Source organism: Onychostoma macrolepis, chromosome 25 (genome assembly GCF_012432095.1).
Source record: "Onychostoma macrolepis isolate SWU-2019 chromosome 25, ASM1243209v1, whole genome shotgun sequence".
NCBI classification, from domain to species: Eukaryota; Metazoa; Chordata; class Actinopteri; order Cypriniformes; family Cyprinidae; genus Onychostoma; species Onychostoma macrolepis.
The window spans coordinates 11,849,432-11,871,863 of NC_081179.1; the positions used below are offsets into that span (position 1 = coordinate 11,849,432).

Below are 22,432 nucleotides of genomic sequence, written 5' to 3' on the forward strand. Positions count from 1 at the left end.
TTCACAGAGCTCTGTGTCCAAGCACATTAATAGAGAGGCGAAGGGAAGGAAAGATGTGGTAGAAAAAGTGTACAAGCAATAGGGATAACCGCACCCTGGAGAGGATTGTGAAACAAAACCCATTCAAAAATGTGGGGGAGATTCACAAAGAGTGGACTGCAGCTGGAGTCAGTGCTTCAAGAACCACTACGCACAGACGTATGCAAGACATGGGTTTCAGCTGTCGCATTCCTTGTGTCAAGCCACTCTTGAACAACAGACAGCGTCAGAAGCGTCTCGCCTGGGCTAAAGACAAAAAGGACTGGACTGCTGCTGAGTGGTCCAAAGTTATGTTCTCTGATGAAAGTAAATTTTGCATTTCCTTTGGAAATCAGAGTCCCAGAGTCTGGAGGAAGAGAGGAGAGGCACACAATCCACGTTGCTTGAGGTCCAGTGTAAAGTTTCCACAGTCAGTGATGGTTTGGGGTGCCATGTCATCTGCTGGTGTTGGTCCACTGTGTTTTCTGAGATCCAAGGTCAATGCAGCCGTATACCAGGAAGTTTTAGAGCACTTCATGCTTCCTGCTGCTGACCAACTTTATGGAGATGCAGATTTCATTTTCCAACAGGACTTGGCACCTGCACACAGTGCCAAAGCAACCAGTATCTGGTTTAAGGACCATGGTATCCCTGTTCTTAATTGACCAGCAAACTTACCTGACCTTAACCTCATAGAAAATCTATTGGGTATTGTGAAGAGGAAGATGCGATATGCCAGACCCAACAATGCAGAAGAGCTGAAGGCCACTATCAGAGCAACCTGGGCTCTCATAACACCTGAGCAGTGCCACAGACTGATCGACTCCATGCCACGCCGCATTGCTGCAGTAATTCAGGCAAAAAGGAGCCCCAACTAAGTATTGAGTGATGTACATGCTCATACTTTTCATGTTCATACTTTTCAGTTGGCCAAGATTTCTAAAAATCCTTTCTTTGTATTGGTCTTAAGTAATATTCTAATTTTCTGAGATACTGAATTTGGGATTTTCCTTAGTTGTCAGTTATAATCATCAAAATTAAAAGAAATAAACATTTGAAATATATCAGTCTGTGTGTATTGAATGAATATAATATACAAGTTTCACTTTTTGAACGGAATTAGTGAAATAAATCAACTTTTTGATGATATTCTAATTATATGACCAGCACCTGTATAAGGTCCATAAAGTCTCTTATCCAGAGAGATATTCTTTCTAAAAGTTAAAGGCCCTATCATATTGTTGGTGCAATGCGGCGCCAGGCGCGACTCAAGTATTTTTTGCTAGTTTCAGCCCGACGCAGTTATCATTTTCACGTCCTGTGCCATGTTGTTTAAATAGCAAATGCATTTGCGCCCATTTGTGTTCTGGTCTGAAAACGAGGTGTGTTCAGGCGCACTGTTGGCGTGTTGCTATTTTGAGGCAACTGAAGTAGACTGCGTCATTGACCAACTAAGACCTGGTCTAAAGTCAATGGCGCAGTATGTTTTTGTTAAGTGCCATAAGTGCACCTGTGCCGTGCGCTTTTAGACCATGCGCTTAGATCGTTAAAATAGGGCCCTAAGACTCAACAACGCCTCCCTAAAACGCCTCATTCAAACATACCCCACATATCTATGTTACTGTGTGGGAAGTTTGCATAGCTCCACCCAAATGTAAATGCGAATAAAAACTTTTATTCTTGCTGTGGTATTGTTGCAGCCGCCGCCATGTCATGGAGATGATGTGTTTCCAAATATGGTAAGGGGCATTTCTGTCACAGGCTTGAGATATTCGGCCAATCACAACGCACTGGATAGCTGGCCAATCAGAGCACACTTTTCAGAATGATGAGCTTTGTAAAAATCGACGTTTCAGAAAGGCAACAATAATGTACGGTACGTGGAAAGTAATATGTTTTTTTTTACCTTAAACCGTGCAAATACATTGCATTACACCAAATACACAAAATAATGTTATTTTTAGCAACGTCATATGATCCCTATATGCAAATATGTTGAATTATAGCAAATTAAATGGCCTGTTTGAGCTTTCAAATAGGTCCTTTCTAAATTCTCCTTACCATGCGGTAAAAAAGCACCATATTGTTTTGTAAACGAAGAGTCGATTTAGGAGTTTATTTTGAACAAAAGCTCAGCTGTGTGGAAATTAGTAACCTTCAGTTGATAATTATAGAAAATGAGCGTCCTTGATTTGAAGTGTATTGTTTAGCTTATTTGTTTAACAAAGCCTTTTATTTTATTAAAGTACAGTACTTTTTGTTCCTCATGGAGTTTTGATCTATGTGTTGTTGTTTTTTTCCAGTAATTTGGTTTATTCTGTTATATTACTCACATACTCCCTAATGGCTCACAAAAACTGTTTTTGTGGACTGCCTAATGGATGTTAAAGGGCATTTTCGAGAGCTGATTTTTCTTCATCCTTGTCCAAATTCAAAACACGAGACATTCATGTGTGTGTAATCAGGTGTGGCTGTGCGGAGGAAGCGTGGAGGTCATGCCCTGTTCCAGAATAGCTCATATTGAGCGCGCCCACAAGCCCTACACAGAGGACCTGGCAACTCACGTCCGCAGGAACGCCTTGAGAGTGGCCGAGGTGTGGATGGATGAGTTCAAGAGCCATGTTTATATGGCCTGGAACGTTCCACAACAGGTACTACACCTCTCACTCGCACTTTATATGAGTAGTTCTAAATTCTGATTGGATTTAAATCTGGGATTCAGAATCTTATTTATAACAGGAAATAAACAGTAGTTGATGATAGTTTTTAGAAATTTGAATCTTACTAAATTTGACAAAATCAACAAGAAATATTTAAAAATCTCCACATTTCTAAATCAACAAATAAACAAATTTGTGACATTGACCATGTGAACTTCTTCACATTTTCACTGAATTTAAAGATAATTTGTAATTAAAAAAATTATAAAATGCTGTTCAAAAGTTTGGGGTCCGCAATTTTTTGAAAAAAGTCCCTTATGTTTACTAATGCTGCATTTATTTGAAAATATGCAGTAAAAAACAATAATATTGTGAAATATTATTATAATGTAAAACAACTCTTTTCTATTCTAATATATTTTCAAATGTAATTTATTCCTGTGATGCAAAGCTGAATTGTCAGCATCATTACTCCAGTCTTCAGTGTCACATGATCCTTCAGAAATTATTCTAATATGCTGATTTGATGCTCAAGAAACATTTCTGATTGTTATCAATGTTGAAAACAGTTGTGCAGCTTAATATTTTAGTGGGAATCGTGATGCATTTTTCACAAGATTCTTCAAAAGAAATCAAAAGTTCAAAAGAACAGCATTTATATAAATGTCTTTTTCTGCCACTTTGGATCAATTTATTGAATCCCTGCTGAATAAAAGTATGAATTTCTTTCAAATAGAGAAGTTTTACTCTCACTGAACCCAAACTTTTAAATAGTAGTGTATAAATTAAATTTAAAAAATGCTAAATAGAAGCATTTTCACTTGAGGTCTCAGATATGTATTTGTATATCAATATGCTAAATTGCTTGGCAGCTGTAGGTAGCCTACAGTTAAATTGAATTATCCTTTGCACATTAGAGTTTTTATCATATTTTGTCTGTCACTGTTTTATAAAAGGAAAAAGCCACTGTAAGCCAATCTCTGCTGTGTTTTTAACCATGGTTAATGGCGATTTAAGCACTCTGTGTCACGTTGTACCTAACGCCATACTTTAATCATGGCAGATTTTGAATGTGATGGAAGTTAGGATACATGTAAGGATACATGCTGCTTTGTCATTTTAAGTTAAGATGTAATGGGCTGAAATGCAATGACCATGACTTATTTAAGCTAGTCATCAGGGCTTCTTAATGAGCTCTCACTTTCGAGCTGTACATATTCTTCCCATGACGTCTTGAAATGCCGCAGCATATAGCATCACTTCACTTGAAGTTACCACAAGTGCCTGAAGGACAGAGATAAATGTACATTGACACAATAAGAGCTTAAATTCACTCGCAGCCCTGAGCCTCATGTTCTAGGTGTTAGATTTTGCACTCTGTAAATGAGTTCTTGTGTGCTTGTGGGTGTTTGTGTGTGCAGGACTCAGGGATCGATATTGGTGATATCAGAGAAAGAAAAGCTCTCAGAGAGAGACTGCGCTGCAAACCCTTCAGCTGGTTCCTGAAGAATATTTATTCTGAGATGAGAACCTACACAGAGACCATCGCTTATGGTGTAGTGAGTATCTACTTATCGGCTAATAACAGTCATCGCTAAACATCCATCTACAAAACCAATGCCATTTATATATTTGTGTGTAAAAAAAATTACCTTATGAATAGATAGAGAGCGCCAGGTTTTACTAGGCACTGGGCTTTTGTTTACACACACACACACACACACACACACACATATATATATCTGCATATTAGAATGATTTCTCATGTTACAATGACATCTGGATTAATAACTGCTGAAAATTCAGCTTTATAAATATAAATAAATTATATTTTAAAATATATTAAAACAGAAAACAGGTATTTTAAATTGTAATAGTATTTCAAAATATTGTTTTTAATTTATTTTTTTATATTTTATTTTTTACTATATTTCTGATCATATAAATGCAGAACGGCAGTGTGTATTTTTTAGATTTTAGTTGACACAATGTGTTTCTTTAAAAAAGAGACTTATAGATTATGCATCAGCTATGTTACCCTCATATGTTTCCCCTTTTTAAAGTAACGAGATATTTCATAAATCAAAAACCTTTCTCATCATCCTGCTTTCACTGTTCAAAGACAAGTCTACATGTCAACACTGTTACCATGGTTTTCTGTATTAATCAAATGTGCAAATCCATGAAGTAGATATTTATCCATTCTGAAGGCATAATAATATAACAACATAGCTTGACATAGCTCAGTGCGGTTTATTAGCACTTAGAGACTTTGCTTATCTGATAAATGACATTGTTTCTCGTAATATTGAGTTATAGAAACAGTTTGAACTAAGTATTATTTTTCTTACTCAAGGCCTGCTGTTTCTTCATTTATCACAATGCAAGGCCAGCAGAGCGCTTTTCCTAATTGGCATTCTTTTGTGGAATAGCATAATTAACAGCTCTATTGTGAAGACAAAGGAAAGCTGAGCTCCAGGGCATTTTCACACACATCGGCCATTAGCAGACTGAGAAAGAAAGATGGTTTTTGCATTCTTAATCCATCTTCTCCTCTCCAGTTTTGCAGTGTGAAATGGGTCTGATCTGCTTGTTCATTGGATCTTTTGTGTGTGTGTGTGTGTGTGTGTGTGTGTGTGTGTGTGTGTGTGCGTGTTTGCCTGTAGCTGAGGAACAGCCTGAGGCCGGATCTATGTGTGGATCAAGGTCCCGACTCCGACAACATTCCCATCCTGTACATCTGCCATGGCCTGACGCCTCAGGTTAGTGTCCAGTCCACTGCACCTTCTGGCTTTCATCCTTTTTCTGTCCTCAGAAGGCGTGTAATTCATTTATATATATAAGTGCTCATGTCTGACTCCATCACGTCTCCTGCTCCCTCTTTCCATGTTTCTCACTATATCTGTACAGTATGTGGCATTAAACATTTTAAGAACTTATTTTTGGCCTGGAGGTCAAGAACAGGAAATAACCAGTAGAAATGGTTGGAACAGGATCAGAAAAAAAAGTTTATTTGCACCTGTTTGAGCACATGGCTAAATGTTTTAGAGCATATATGTGACCCTGGACCACAAAACCAGTCTTAAGTCGCTGGGGTATATTTGTCACAATAGCCAAAAATACACTGTATGGGTCAAAATGATAAATTTTTCTATTATGCCAAAAATCATTAGGATATTAAGTAAAGATCATGTTCCATAAAGATATTTTGTACATTTCTTACCGTAAATGTATAAAAACTTCCTTTTTGATTAGTAATATGCATTGCTAATAACTTCATTTGGACAACTTTAAAGGCGATTTTCTCAATATTTAGATTTTTTTGCACCCTCAGATTCCAGATTTTCAAATAGTTGTATCTCGGCCAAATATTGTCCAATCCTAACAAACCATACATCAACGGAAAGATGATGTATGAATCTCAATTTTGAAAAATTTACACTTAAGACTGGTTTTGTGGTCCAGGGTCACATATGCTAACCTGAGCTACAGCTTCAACTTTTATACATTGATTTGTAACCTAAATATAAAAATATTCTTGGACAAGGCGATAAATTGAATTTTTATTATATATTTGCTATGTTTTTGTTGACATTGTGAATATTTCGTTTGTTGGTTTGCTTAAGTTTGTAAACTATGGCTTGTTTAGCAAATCATTCTTTCAGCTCGCAAATATGAGAATGTTTTCAATTGCTTCTCTAATTTTTAAACCTTGATAGAAAAGAATAGTTTTTTTAAATTAACATTTTTCAATTTAAAGCTCATTTTAAAAAAAGTTGTTGGAAACTTTGGTTCATTTATGTGAATCAGTTCAAACGGTACATTCCTATAAATAACTGTATTTTAGCTTTTGGATCTAAAACTTTTATTATTTAAAGTTTTATTTGGCGATATTATTTGGCAACTATGGCTGTTTGGCTGAAAATTTTTTTTAAACCATTTCAGAGCAAATACATAAGTGCTGAGATATCAAAAGGCTGAAAAATATAAACATTTAATTTTTATAGCTATATCATTCATTCTTACTCCCATCTTCTGTACAAAGGCTCTGCACACTTCAGTTGTTTAATTCATGGTGAAAATGTGAGTTAAAAGACATTTCTTCCTCTATGAAGATTTCTCTTTTATGAAGATTTGGTTTGTATGCGCTTGGCTTGCGCTTTCCCATCTTCCCGTCACAATTGATCTCAGCATTTCACAGTGATACACTGTCAATTTCTGCAACCCATAAAACCGTCATGGTATTGCATAAAACCTCTTCATTATTTTGTGCTGAGGCCCGAAATATGAATTTTTGAACAGTTGGGCTGCTCGAGGCAATCCAGTCAGTTTTTTTGTCTTATTCCTAGTGTATTACACAACCAGGTTCCACAACAAACGATATCCTGCAAAAATACTGCAAACATAGGGAGCTTTCTCCATAAAGCATCGACTCGCCAGGGAATTTCGGATTTAGACAGATTCCAGGGCTATTGTCACTATAATGAATCTCAATAAAGAGCAATGACTTGGAACACAACCAGGGAGGGTTGTTTCACCACCACAGGGGCATCATTTAGGTGAGGACGAATTGTAGAATGTGAATATGTGACAGAGGTACAGTATCTCACAAAAATGAGTACGCCCCTCACATTTCGGCAACCATTTTAGTATATCTTCTCAAGGGACAATTCTATAGAAATGAAACTTAGATATATTTTAGAGTAGTCAATGTGCAACTTGTATAGCAGTAAAGATTTACTGTCCTCTGAAAATAACTCAACATACCGCCATTATTGTCAAAAAAAGCTGGCAACAAATGTGAGTACACCCTAAGTGATAACAGCTATGTGTCGTTTAACCATGCAAAGCCACATGTCCTGTTCATCATGTTCATGTTTTTGTCTGCTTGACAGGACTATACAAATTTGTGTATTTTATATTACAGCAGTTAAAATTTGGTGATTTGAGTACAATTCTCTCATACGGACCACTGGATGTTCAACATGGCACCTCATGGCAAAGAACTCTCTGAGGATTTGAGAATTAGAATTGTTGCTCTACATAAAGACGGCCTATGCTGAAAGAAGCCTGAAACTGAGTTACAGTACAGTGGCCAGGGTCATACAGAGGTTTTCCAAGACTGGTTCCACTCAGACCAGGCCTCACAAGGGTCGATCAAAAATGTTAGATCCTTGTGCTGTGCGTCAGGTGCAGAAGCTGGCTTCGAAAAACAGATGCATGAGTGCTGCCAGCATTGCTTTAGAAGTTGCAGAAGCGGAAGGTCAATTTGTCAGTGCTCAGACCATACACCGGACACTGCAACAAGTCGGTTTGCATGGCCGTCGTCCCAGAAGGAAGCCTCTTCTGAAGCTGGCTTACAAAAAGCCTGCAAACAGTTTGCTGAAGACAACCTGTCCAAGAGCACGAATTACTTGAACCATGTCCTGTGGTCTGATGAGACTAAGATGGATGAGGCTGATCTGATGAGGCTCAGATGGTGTCCAGCATGTGTGGCAATGCCCTGGTGAGGAGCAGTGTTGGGCACATTACTTTAAAAAAGTAATTAGTTATAGTTACTAGTTACTTCTCACAAATAGTAACTGAGTTAGTAACTGAGTTACATCATTATAAAAGTAACTAATTACCAGGGAAAGTAACTATTGCGTTACTTTTTTTTTTTTAAATGTTCAAATGTCAAATAACTTTGGATGCCCCAATATTAAATATGTTAAATTAATGAAATGGACACTAAAAAGAATAAATTATTATTATAAAACATTGTACATTAATCTACACTATTTATCTACTGACACTTAGTATCAGTCAGTCATTATAATATAATATTATGATAATTTAATATTATATGCTAGAACTTTAGTAATTATAATAACCAAGTATGAATGCATATTTGTCATAAATATAAAACGCACTAAGGATTAATGAGCTGCTGGGTTCATGAATATTAATCACGCTGTCTGCGTTCGCTCGAATTGATTTGCTGAAATGAAAACAGGGACGATAATAGGTGAGCGCCAGCCAATGAGATTGTCGTTTGCGCATTAGTCCCGCCCACTACCAGAGAAACCGGCAGTACTTAAAAGCTGAAGAATTCCAAAGGAACTCCGTTATTTTGACAGGAAAATACTACAGAGAATATCGTTTACATGTAGCGCGTCAATTCTGCATGTTCTGTATTTTTCTTTGCGTGCGTGTATGAGAGAGAAAGCGACGGCGAGTCGTGCGCCTTCACACTAGAGTTTATGGTACGTCAAATACAGCTACACTGCGCATCCATTCAGATGAACTGAAAAATTAAATTCTAATAATATAATATTGTAACGCCACATTTTATTGTCAGTAACGGTACCCAGATAGCAAAATTTGTCTGGCCCATCTCTGGGCCACAACCTTGCTTAGCTTCTGGCCCAGTTCTGGCTGGGTCCCCGGCCCGAAACTGGCACACACACTGAAAACCGACTCAAACAATTTCCTCTGGCCCAGATGCGGCCCACGCCCTGTAAAATGACTCTTATTTATTGACGTGGCCCAGATCTGGCCCGCATACTGTAGAGTGACTTCTATTATTTTATGTGGCCCAGGTCTGGCCCAGACACTTTAAGCCAGATCTGGCTGAGATTCGGCTTGGTCCCCGGGCCGAATGTGGCCCAGAAACTACTAAATGTAATTCAGCAGTGAAACACAAATACAACCATTTAAAAACATTAAAAAGGCTTTAATTATAAAATTACCAAATACTTTAATATAAATATATATAAACAAATGCACTACAGTATAAACATTCACACTTTTTAAACCACAAAGTAACAACTAAATTAAATTTACTGTATATTTTATATATGAAGAGTTCATTTGCAGAAACAGATAACTTTGTTTTTAACAATTTTAAAAATCATGTTTTTCATTGTGCATTCCAATTAATCTCAATCAAACTGCATTCAGGTTATTTTGATTAGGTAAAGAATAACTAATAAATACTAGCTAACTAACACAAAACAAAAACACGATAACAAAAACATGATTTTTAAAAATATTTAAAACGGAGTTATCTGTTTTGCAAATAAACTCTTCATATATAAAACATTATGTGTCATAATTCAGTTCAGTTCTTATCAAATGGCGTCAGTGCAGTCAAGTCAGTAATATTGCTGAATATTAGGTGTCTTCAACCAAGCAAGACAAAAGGCAACAGTGACAAGGAACCCAAACAAGACCCGGCTCAGTCAGGAAACAGTCTCGTCTGGCCAAGCGAGTGAATGTGGTGCGATTATTCCAGGCTGCATCACAAGTCAGATTGTGGATTGATATCATTCAGAATATTTCATCCAACTTCTTCTGCATGAAGTAATATCACGCTAGCAGGTGAAGCTGGTAAAAAGGGTCTGTGCAGAGGGCTTGTCTGATTCTCGTAGTCTTTGCTGAGGATCTGTGCTGGGGCCATCAATGAGGTCTTCACAGAGGATCTGTCATCCAGCTGACACGGTCTCCGCTGACAGTCAGGGATGTGTTGTGGTCGTTCCTGGGTGCAGGTCCACCGTCTGGTCTGGATACGGCTGGATCAGCTGATTACTGTAACCTAGGGATAAGGGTGAGACAGTATATAAGCAACTAATATAAGCATTGATGTCATTCTTCTTACAAATTAACAAGTACATTAGATATTATAGGAAGTGTTGCTGCTTACCCTAATTGGTGCAGCATAAAGATCCTTTAAGAGATTTGAATTATAGAAATGTTATTGTGTGTCATGTGTATGGAAGGTTAAAGAGATGGGTCTTTTAAACTCACAGAGTGTGTCTGCCTCCTGAAGTCCACCCTTTTGATCAGCTGGAGCCACCTCTTCAGTCCCCTTGACCTCTATTTCAGCAGCATTGGCTTGAAAGTTTTTTCCAAATTGCAGCCTTGAAATATGTATAAATATATAATTGTAAGGTAATTATTTAATCTTAAGCATTACAGTTTTTTTACAATCATTAGAACCAGACCCAGAATTCGCACCTTATAAGTTTGATGAATGTTCATGCAGCAGCTCAGAATTTCTGTAAAAAAAATAAAATAAAAAAAATGTCAGATTACATAAAAATTTAATCTGAACACTATATATAAATTTGTTTGCTCATAATAATCCCCACCACAGTAAACTAAGTATGATTTTAAATCACATCACACGGCATATCTATGCTTCAAAAGTTTTCATTCACTCTAAAAACTGAACCTGCTCAAGTGCAGCAGACAGATTAGGCCTCTATTGAAGAACAAAAGATGATGCACTTACATTTTACAGCTCTCTCTTACGTGTCTATAGTGTTTTTCTCTGTCAGAGCTTCCCACACGGCAGTGTTACCACAAAATAAATATTATTATTAAATTCAGATTGCACATATTGAATTGTCTTAGCAGGTGTAATGCTACAACAGCGTGCTCAGTTTGATTCACAAACAAATGACTCATTTGAATGGTTAAGTGAATCGAATCAGAGAGTCACTCGTATAGATGTTTATGGCGCCTCCAGCGCAGTCCGACTCTATGATTCAATAACAATCACTCGTTGAAAAAGACGAATCGAATGAATTCTAGCAAACAAAATAGAATTTAACTCATTAAAATTTAATTACCTAACATTATCGTGCACTGGATACAACTCATCGGTTTTTCATATTAAAAAATTACATATTGTTTTCCTAAAGAGACTGCGCCTGACAGTTAGGCCTATCATCAACACTCAATCCGGGACCGAACGGTTTTTCTGACGCTATTATCATCGCAAACCTAACAGAAACCATCTAAAACCTATACTCTTCGTGGCATTTAAACATCAAACAACACTAGATTGATCATTAAATAACTTAATTTACCAGTTTGCAGCTGAAGATAATTCCTCTTGAGAACTGTGCCCGCCGAAATCTCCTCAGGATTAACCGCCAAATCTTTCTCTCAGGCGGCTTTCATTCTAGCAGCGGCCGCCGGAGACAAAACCAACTCGGGCCAATGGTAAATACACACAACTACACCGACTGCGGAATTGCCGCACGTACAACAGCTTTCAGCCGAGATCGGCCCAGAGAGAAAAAGCAGTCTGTCAGCCAGAAGTGTTTTGTAGAGTCGGCTCTGGCCCATTATCTTCTTACCGACGTCGTGACTGAGCCGACAGTGCCGCATTTCAGCCAGAATCGGCCCGAGTGTGCTTGCTATCTGGGTATCGGCGTTGTAACGGGGGAAACGGTAATTCGTTTGAATACTCGTTACTGAAAAAAATAACGCCGTTAGTAACGCCGTTTATTTATAACGCGTTATTCCCATCACTGGTGAGGAGTACCAAGAAAATTGTGTCTTTCCTACAGTCAAGCATGGTGGTGATAGCTTCATGGTCTGGGGCTGCATGAGTGCTGCTGGGGAGCTGCGGTTCATTGAGGGAAACGTGGATTCCAACATGTACTGAGACATTCTGAAGTAGAGCATGATGCCCTCCCTTCAGAAACTGGGCCGAATGGCAGTTTTCCAACATAATAAGGACCCCAAACACACAGCCAAGATGACAACTGCCTTGCTGATGAAGCTGAAGGTGAAGGTGATGGAGTGGCCAAGTATGTCTCCAGACCTGAACCCTATTGAACACCTGTGGGGCATCCTCAAACTGAAGGTGGAGAAGCACCATGTGTCTAACATCCGACAGCTCCGTGATGTCATTATAGAGGAGTGGAAGAGGATCCCAGCAACAACCTGCGCAGCTCTGGTGAACTCCAAGCCCAGGAGGATTAAGGCAGTGCTAGACAACAATGGTGCTCCTGCAAAATATTGACACTTTGGACACAGTTTTAACATGTTCACTTAGGGTGTACTCATTTTTGTTGCCAGTTATTTAGACAATAATGGCTATATGCTGAGTTATATTTAGAGGACAGTAAATTTGTACTTCTATACAAGCTGCACATTGACTGCTCTAAAATATATCCAAGTTTAATTTGCGTAGTATTGTCCCTGGAGAAGAAATACTAAAATTGTTGAAACGTGAGGGGTGTACTCACTTTTGTGAGATACTGTATATAAACGAGAGAGAGCGAGAGGGAGGGAAAGACAGAGAACAGCACTGTCAGCATGATTTTAACTACTTAGCTGGGTCTCTTACACCTGCTGAATTCATATCCGTGTGTGCTTCCAGCTCTCTTATTGGAAACGACACAATGGTGCCAAGCAATGCAGTATAATGTTTTCACTTTCTATTCTTGCTGATTCGAAACTTTCTAGAATCTGTTGAGGAAATCAGAAATACACCACTGCTAATTATAGGAAATTTTAGAGGCTCCAGGGCTTTTTGATGATATGTATCATATATATATATATATATATATATATATATATATATTAAAATGTGATGCAAAAATAATTATTTATTTTTAATAATAATAATAATATATTTTATATAATTCCCATGTCCCTACAGAAGGTGAATAGGTATAAGTGTTAATAATTTTATATATATGCAATTTTTATTTTTTAATAGTAATAATTATTTATAGAACATATTACATAAAAATATATATAATTATTATATATTTTATATAAATCCAGCAATCCTACAGGGGGTTAGCATTTTGGAGTATGAATGGATTTAATGTAATTGTTCTCTCGCTCTTTTCTTTTTTCTCTTTCTGTGTGTGTGTGTGTGTGTGTGTGCAAATATAGATATATGTTTAAGTTCTCTACCAGCCAGAATATTTTGGCATAATTTACAGTGCATCTCATGTCTGTTTGCACTTTGCACACTTAAACTGACTTGAATCATTCTGATAGGATGTGAGCAGTCTCTGTACTCATGGTGCTGGATTTGTTTTATCTTTAATGGGCCGTTAGACAATACCTCAGCTAAGCGTATTAACACCGTGGCAGTTGCTCGGGGATTTGAGCATGTTGGAAATGAAGCACAGACACGCTCGCTCTTTCTTTCAGTGCGTATCTCCCATTCATTGGGCAAAAGGAACATTGTTCCCATACAACAGCCATAAATCTCTCAAGAAGAGAAAAAGCAAGCCTTTCCTTAAGCAGTGCTAAATGAGTCCCTTGCAAGTTCAGTCCTTGTTTTTATTCTCTCTTATATTATTCCCTGTCCCATTTTAGCCCTCCATCCCTTCCCGTCACAGTTCCAGTGCTCATCAAAGGATCCCGAAGGACATGCATTGTTTCCATTGTGAATGAATGATTGGTTGTTTTATGTGTCCGTGGAGATGCACTCACTGCCTATTCAGCCTTTGTGTTTGCAGAGATTTTCATTTCAAGGTGCCTCACAAAAGTTTGAGCTGTTTTGCATTGGTGCCGTTCCAAAGTCAAACAATTTGATTTTACTGTAGGCTCAGGTGTACCGCGGTATTCTGAGAAAAAAACACACATAATCAGTGAAAAGCATGGTAGCTCCCAAACGATTCCAGAGATCTGAATTGATGTGGACTTGAGGAGAAGAGGAGAATGCCTAGCTCTGTATCAGATATTGCAGAACTGATTGTAACACAATTTTTGGATTGCTAAAATTGACGGTATACAACCAATTTAATCTATGTATTTGAGAGAAGTACGTGTTTTTGTGATGAGCTGCATGAGCTATCTAATCCAAAATACTGTTAGCACTTCTCCAGGCTCAGGCTTTTGAAGTGAAATATCAATATGGGCATATTGCATGAAATGAATTCTTTCTGAAAGTGCTTGTTTTTCAGTAAGGTGAGGGATTAAAGAATGAGGGCTATTGATTTAGGATTTGGTCCAACAAAATGTGCATTAGTGATTCAAAGAAAATGTTGAATATCAGAGACTTTGCTTGTCTGAGTTCTTTTGCCTCATGCCTTCCAACAATGCACACCTAAAGTTAATGTGAATAATGTGAATAAATTCATTTAGTTTAAGCCAAAATTAATTAGCCCACAAAAAGATTTTTTTTCATTTTTGTAAATGGAATATTTAAATAGAAATATTTTTCTATAAAATAATAATTATTTATATTTATTTCTTTTATTTTATGACTATATATATATATATATAGTCATAATATATACAGTATATATACTGTGAGGAGCAAAGGAGCGCGGAGACGAAGATTCAGGATAACAGTCTTTAATAGTCCAACAAGGGGTAACACAGGGCTTGGCAGGAACACACACATAGCACATAATACGGACATTTAACACCGGACAAAGGAATCAAGGGGAAGTCACTATAAAAACAGGGCTTAACGAGGGGTAATGAACGGGACATAGGTGAATCAAATGAGACACTCAACGAGAGGGAGAAACTATGTCACAGGGAGCACATGGGGTGAAAAACACACAGACAGTCCATGGGCGTGACATTGTTATTATTAGATTAAATATTTGACATAATTTCTGTAAGTAGAACTTTTAATTTCACAAAGCATCCGAAATGCTAAAGTTATGAGAAATTTGTGCCTTCAGCTTTTAAATGTATACACCTAAAAGCAAAGTAATGATTTATTTGAGTTAAGATATGTAAGTGCTAACACTTACATTGAAACAAACAGAACATGCATCAAAGTGCAGCTGTTAAAGGTCCCATTACTGACTTTCTTTCTACTTCCATAAAAGTATGTGCTTTCCCATCACCAGCCCTATACACACTCTTAGTGCTTTGTAGAAGTAGCCTATTGGCATTCAGCCCATGTTTGAATGGTGGGTATGAAATTAACAAATGAGACTCAGTCGATAAGAAAAAGTTATTCTTCCCTCTTGAGCCCATTAAGATGCAATACTAGGTATCAACACTGGGATTTGGAACTGAGCCACATTGTCTTGAGAGATTTCACGGGAAAGACACAATTATCAAACATGAATAATTCATTTTATTGGCTGGATAATACAGAGCTAAATAACACGCGCCATACAAACAGACATTCAGACGGCCCAAATGAATGGATCAGAATGATAAAAGATATGTCATGATTATTATTGCAATTCTGAGCTTGATATAAAAGGCCTATGCTTCAATGTTCAACATATAAGTGTTGATGTAATAGTTTCTTTACAAAACATGCTTTTCTTTACAAAATTACTTTTATAATTTTTAATTGTACAAAATATGTTCAAAAGTTTGAGGTCAGTAAGATTTTATTTTTATGTTTTTGAAAGTCTCTTATGCTCACTAAGGCTGCAATTGTTGCGTCAAAAATACAGTAAAAATAGTAATATTGTGAAATATTATTACCATTTAAAATAACTGTTTTCTATTTGAATATTTTGTAAATTGTAATGTATTCATGTGATTAAAAGCTACATTTTCAGCATCATTACTTCAGTCTTCAGTGTCACACGATCCTTCAGAAATCATTCTAATATGCTGATTTGCTGCTCAAGAAACATTTCTTGTGTCCAAAAGTTTAGTCTGGTTATGCACATATTATATGTATAATTTAAGCATGCTTGTCTCTTCTGTTGTTTTAGAATGTGTACTACACAAGCTCTCAGCAGCTGCATGTTGGAGGCTTGAGTCCGACCATCGACGACGACGATAACAAGTGCCTGGTCGACGTGAACGGCCGGCCACGACTGCTGGAATGCAGCTACACCAGCAACAAGCACATGAAGCTCTCCTGGCTCTTTACTCAGGTATACTTTCATGGGAAACAATCAATTGTATGCTCAAAACATTTTTTATGCTGGTTTTGGTGCCCTACATCTAAATAAGTATAGTACTGCAGTGGTCAGTTTTTGCTGTCTGGTCTGTTTTTTAGTATTTTAGTTGTTTTAGTATCATATTTAGAGATACTAATATAGTTTTTTATTATTATTTTTAAATAGTTTTTATTTTATATTTAGTGTTTTAATTTAAAATTTGAATGTTTTTGTAATTTTTTGTATAAATAATTAATTTTCAATTTATCTATATATATATTATTGTATTTCAGTTAATGTTTATTTTATTTCAAGTAACAAAAGGTTTTTTTATGGTTTTAGCTGTAGTTATAATAAGCTATAATAACCCTGTCCATAAAGCGGTTCATTACATTCCACGCAAACCTTATTACACATAGACATCCTTTACTGCACTACTCATTTAAAGCCGATGTCAAAGGCATTCCCTTTTTTTGAGCAAGTTCTGGGATCACTGAAGTATTACTTCAAAACTTTTCCTTAAAATTTGCTGTCAATTTGCAGCATCTGTTTGCCCTCCGGCTGTGCGACTGCAGTGGACACTTTCTGGATATCGAGCATTAATAATTCAGAGGTGTGTGTGTATGTCGTAAAGCTCTCTTAATTCAATTCGAGCACCATTCTGGATTGTAGCAGACATCTTGATTTCATCCGTGCGTAATATATGCGTCTCTATTAAAAGGCAAGTGAATTAATATATGTCACAGCAGGCAGTGTCGTCTAAAAGGTTTAGCTGAAGTGTGCTGGAAATGTCAGAACAGGTTATTAGGAAAGGGTAATGCTGCCCCCTTGGGAGAGATGTCAAAGTAGATGAACAAACATGCTCTATCAGGAAAAGTGTAAGAGTATGAACGATATCAATTCTCACATAAACCCTCGGGACGTGCTTTAATGTCTCACACGAGCTCGGTGGGATAAAGACAGCCACCTTTTTTCTTCAAGTTATTTAAAATGGAATCAGGTGGGCCGAATCCATTGTGGCCTTTTAGGTGCGATGAATAATTGATGACAAAGCCAGTGAAAGAGTGATCTGGCTCTTGACTCATAGGAGAGCATCAGAAATGGCTTTAATTAAGTCTTTATCGACTCACATTGTCTGTTGACAGTCCGCTTTTCAGTCTGTAACCTGGATACCGCTTGGCAGGTCATGAATAAATGTGCCGTTAAGCTTACCTGACATAGCTGTAATATATTATTTTGCTCTTTGGTGCGTTTGGCATCACCAGCAGTCAGTGATATTATTATTTTAGGGAGGCTGATTTGGAACAAAACATTACCGAAGCAGATGCTGTGTTCCTGTCGGTGACACCTGTTCAACGATGCATGCCAGATTATTTTTTTAAGTACTGGGGTCTTAATAATACCTTGTTTATAATGTACATGACCACGAAAAATTACATGGAGTCATACTACTTAAATTATTTTTCACAAAATTGAAATATAGAGTGAGAGAGAAACAGTGCTGGGTAGATTACTGATTACAAATTACATGAGGAAAATTGTGGTCAGTGATGTAATGTATTCTGACTACTTTTGGATTACTTTTAGTTTCCTTTTGACCTACCTTTAAATGTGATTATTGTTATAAAAAAAGAGAGATTTATCAACATCATCAAATGTATTAGTATACTTTAGTATAGGAACGAGTTCTCACTATTAACTAGTTGCTTATTAGCCAACATAGCCAAACATAGTCAAACACAGGCAGGGTCAAACATCAGTAAACAGATATGTTGAGGGCAAGACACAAGAGTATTCTGAGAGCATGCGTGGGTCGTCGATCGGCGAACAATATCCAAAGGGCTTGACAAGAGGGGTAATCCAAGTACACAAGCAATAATCCAGGCAGGGGCAAACAGAGTCCAAACGGCAAGACGATAGGGCAATCCAAAAATACAAAAGCAAGCATCAAAACACAGGAAAACAGACTGGGCAAGACTAAGACTATGAAAGTGGCTCTGTAAAGTAGCTATCAGCTATGACTGCTATAAACGCTAAACAATACTCGGCAGTAAGGAAGAGGAAGTCCATGGTTTATGTAGCATGCCTGATGGGGAATCAGCTGTGTAATCAGTGCATTCAGCTGTGTGTGTGTCATCAGTGCATTGAATGATGGGAACTGTAGTCCGGGGTGAAGAGCAATATAATAATGGAAGAGCTACCTCTTGTGGTGAATGAACGGAAGTTCATAAACCGGATTCGTTTTATGGGGTAAATGAAATATGTTGTTAAATTATTGAATTATTTACTTTAAATCTCAGGGGGACTTCAAGTAAACATTTTATATCAATGTGGTTTGACTGACAACAAAAAAAAAATCCCTTGGAAATCCCTGCATCACATGAACAAACATTAATAAACATGAAACAACAATGAATGACATGGTCAAAGTCTTCCAGGTTTTAAATATTTTTGTCAGTTTTTAGTAACTTGCATAATTATGTTTTCAATATAAGGTATAATTGACTGAGAGGTGCTTTTGTCCCCAAATTCAGAAGCATTGTATTGCAAATTAACATTTAAAGAGTTTATTTGCAAAAACAGATAACTCCATTTTTCCAAAAATCATGTTTTTTATTATGTTATCATGTTTTTATTGTGTTTTATTGTGTTAGTTAACTGTATTTTTTAAGTTATCTTTACTTAATCAAAATAACCCATGATTGAGATTATTTGGAATGCACAATGAAAAAACATGATTTTTGAAGTTATCTGTTTATGCAAATGAACTCTTCATTTACATACATGCCCATTTATATTGTGAATACGTACTGTATTCAGTATGACACGCATTCAAATTTTATATAAAGTAAAATTGAAAAGAGAAAAAAAATTTTTTTAATCAATGTCATTATTCTTATTTTATATCTACAGTTAATGGTTATTTAATACTTGAGTATCACTTGTGTGGGTTGAACATGTTAAGCAATCATACAGCCATTTAAATAATACTCAGAAAATTGAAGGTCAATGGTATAGATAATTATATCCACTACAGGCTTGTACACAATGAATTCATCCTGTTTTATTTAAAACGCAACTTTGCTTTACATAATTATAGGATGCGCCTCATGAGTCACTGGCGTGAATCGTAATGAGAGGAGGCATGTTGTATAACTCACTTGCTCAGCATTTAATAAACATATGGCTAGTTGAAAATCTAACTAGATGCAGAAAAACTAGATTTTTGCATAATCTGAAGAAAATGTGTGCTGTTTGCTTGTGCAAAACATGGCATTGTGGTTCTAGAGTGTTCTAGGGTGATCTTGGTTGCTGATGTAAATGTAATACATGGGGTTAGAGTTTTGTTCAAGTGTAAAGTTGAGTTTTAAATAATGCACTATACACTATGCACTACTCTAAATTGTTCTAAATTGCCACCACTAACCACCTTATGAAGGTATTCTATCCAATAATGTAGTTTCACACTTAGCACAGTGTATACGATTTTGTTTTCAAATGCTAATGTTGCAGCCAAGGAAATGAAAAGTGACATAAAAGTAATACAAATATTCCAACTGTGCGTCTTCGATAATATGATTTAGCCTGTGTAGCGAGACATTTGGTGTTTCATACACCTTGGATTTCATACGGTGACAGATGATTGGACGAGGGCGACACTTCGCCCGCGGCCTCCTCTTTCATGTTGCAGCTGTCTCCGGAGCCTCCTTCAACACTGTAAAGACTCTCGATCCTTCAGGCTCTTCTTCAGAAGCAACCACTTCAGGAACATCACTTTCCTTTTGACATAGTTCTGAAAGGCTTTGGTGGTGTATTTCATACTGTATTTACTGACTGAAAGAAATATGTTTCTCGAGGTGCAAGTGTTGCTTTGATTTCTCACTTAGCGCCGCTCGGATTCGGTATTAGAAGGACAGGTCTACTCTAGCATTTTAAGATTAATGGATTCCATTGAAAATCATCATACAAATCAAGATCCTTCATGATCCTGGACCAATTTAATGTCATTGTTCACTCATTTTGATGTGTATTGTGTCTTGCAGGGAGGCTCCATTCAGAATAGGAAGTCGAAGCGTTGTTTGGAGTTGGTGGAAAGTGCGGACGTGGATCATGGATATCAGCTGGCCCTTCAGCAGTGCAGCAATCAAAAATGGACAATTACCAACATATTGCCTGGGAAAGGTCTATAAGCATAGTGTCTAATGGGACGCATCTCTGGATATGTAGTGGACTGAGATACAGTGTCCCTTTACACATTGTTGTGTCGAGGGAAGGCTGCTGTTCTCTGTTATTTAACACTGTAAACATCTTCACGTCTTGTGTCGGACCTCAAAGCCAACATGGAACAAGTGTCAAACATTTAATTTTGACCAAAAAAGATGGTTTAGACTAGAGACAATGATGCTTAAAGGGATAGTTCACACAAAAATGAAAATCCTGTCTTCAATTACTGACTCTCATGTCGTTCCAAACCTGTAAGACATTAATTCATCTTCTGAACACAAATTAAGATATTTTTGATGAAATCTGAGAGCTTTCTGACCCTCCGTAGACAGCAAAGGAACTACCATGTTCAAGGCCCAGAAAGGTAGTAAGGACATCATTAAAATAGTCCATGTGTCATCAACCGTAATGTTCTTCCGGGTCAGTCTCTTGCCATTGACGAGTACCGAAGGTCTTATGGGTTTGGAACGACATGAGGGTGAGTAATTAATGCATAGTTCGCCCAAACATGAAAATTGTGTAATTATTTCATTATTATCTTTTTCATTTTTTTTTTTCAGTGAACTGTCTCTTTAAATGTTCTGCTGTATTATTGGCTGTTGTGTATTTAAGCATTTAGTAGTTTTGCTACTGTGTAGCATAATTTTGAAATGTTTTTTTCTCAGGTTTGTGAATGATGATTGTGATTATTTGATGTGGAAAAAAATATTTTATAAATGTAAATAGTCTTTCTAAAAAAATAATAATAAAGATTTTAACTCATCGTTCTTGAATTTTAAATCAGACCATCTAAAGCTGGTTAAAACAGTGCTTTCTTCAAAGTATGGACATTTAAAAATAACTAATGCCATGGTATAAAAACTTGATTTAAGTTCAAGAAGTCTCTATTCATACAGTTTCTCTATACCATACCAAAAGAGGTCCTGCATTCACGGAAATTAAAGCTCCACATTCACAGTTCAGTCAAATTCATTTCTGCTTTCGGGAAAATCTCCTGTTTTTTGTCTTCCAATCTCCTGTGGGACAAAACCATCATTTTAATCAAAGTCAGCAACACTTGACATCCTCACACAGCTCTGAGCTATCCAAATCCCTCAAATCTCTCAAACACAGATACACACGCCGCTTGAACGAGGAACAACAGTTTCATGAGTGGTTCTGTCATTTCTGTTTCCTAGAAAAAAAGAGGAAAAAACACTGGAAAGGCTGGAAGCTCAAAGACAGAAATGGAGATTGTTATTTGTTATATTTAAACCACTGAAGCATTTCTTTATTTACGCTATTTAAACAATTCAAAACGTCTAAGCATCGTCTTGACAATCTCTTGGAAAAGCAACTTGCAAAAGCTACATCCCCTGAGATGGGAAATCTAAATGAGTTTTAGAAGTGCATTTGTCAGGAAGTCTCCAATACGCCTGCATCCTTGAAATAGTTTGTATTGATTTGAAAAACAAAACAACAAAAAAACATCCACACTGAGACAGATCATATGAAACAATTTCTCATCTTCCTTCTATTTCACTCTGCACTTCCAGACCTGTCAGATATACAGTTTGCCTCCTGAGATGATAAAACTCCTATTCTGACTGACCTTCTGAGGGTCAAAATGAACACTTTTTGCTGGGAAGCACAATGGTTGGGCATAAAAGATTTTTATAAGAGCTACTTGGCCTGTAGTGGAAATGGAAGACAATAATGTTAAAAAATATATTTGAGTAAATGCAGTTTGGTTCTTTTAAAATATTTGACATTTGTGATGGAACGAGGGGTTTACTAGTTCTATTATTCAACGTTTTTAGACAATAAAGCTGTAAAACAATGAATGAATGAATACATCCATGTGTACATCCATACGAATGGCCTTGATGACAATAGAGAATCCTCTCCCTGTCCCGCTGTATTTTACTGCTAAGTGACCAG

General features: G+C 36.9%; 1 protein-coding gene and 1 long non-coding RNA gene across 3 annotated transcripts in view; one reads left to right on the forward strand and one right to left on the reverse strand.

The window, feature by feature from the left end:
• The window catches only part of galnt18a (UDP-N-acetyl-alpha-D-galactosamine:polypeptide N-acetylgalactosaminyltransferase 18a), a 61,245-nt gene extending 39,970 nt beyond the window's left edge, over positions 1–21,275 (forward strand). Inside the window, exons 7-11 of the mRNA XM_058768014.1 lie at positions 2,484–2,669; positions 4,100–4,237; positions 5,345–5,440; positions 16,118–16,282; positions 20,332–21,275. Of these exons, the coding sequence (XP_058623997.1) occupies positions 2,484–2,669; positions 4,100–4,237; positions 5,345–5,440; positions 16,118–16,282; positions 20,332–20,478 (732 nt within the window). The 3' untranslated portion in view covers positions 20,479–21,275. The remainder of the gene's footprint in view (positions 1–2,483; positions 2,670–4,099; positions 4,238–5,344; positions 5,441–16,117; positions 16,283–20,331) is intronic.
• On the reverse strand, positions 9,946–11,646 carry LOC131534897 (uncharacterized). Of its 2 annotated transcripts, XR_009269458.1 has the most exons (4): positions 11,534–11,646; positions 10,677–10,717; positions 10,467–10,579; positions 9,946–10,254 (listed from the first exon to the last, which is right to left on the reverse strand). It is a non-coding gene; the product is annotated as an uncharacterized LOC131534897 (long non-coding RNA). The 2 variants fall into 2 exon arrangements; XR_009269457.1 differs by lacking the exon at positions 11,534–11,646 and having other exon boundaries at positions 10,677–11,187.
• Positions 21,276–22,432: the final 1,157 nt, after the last annotated feature.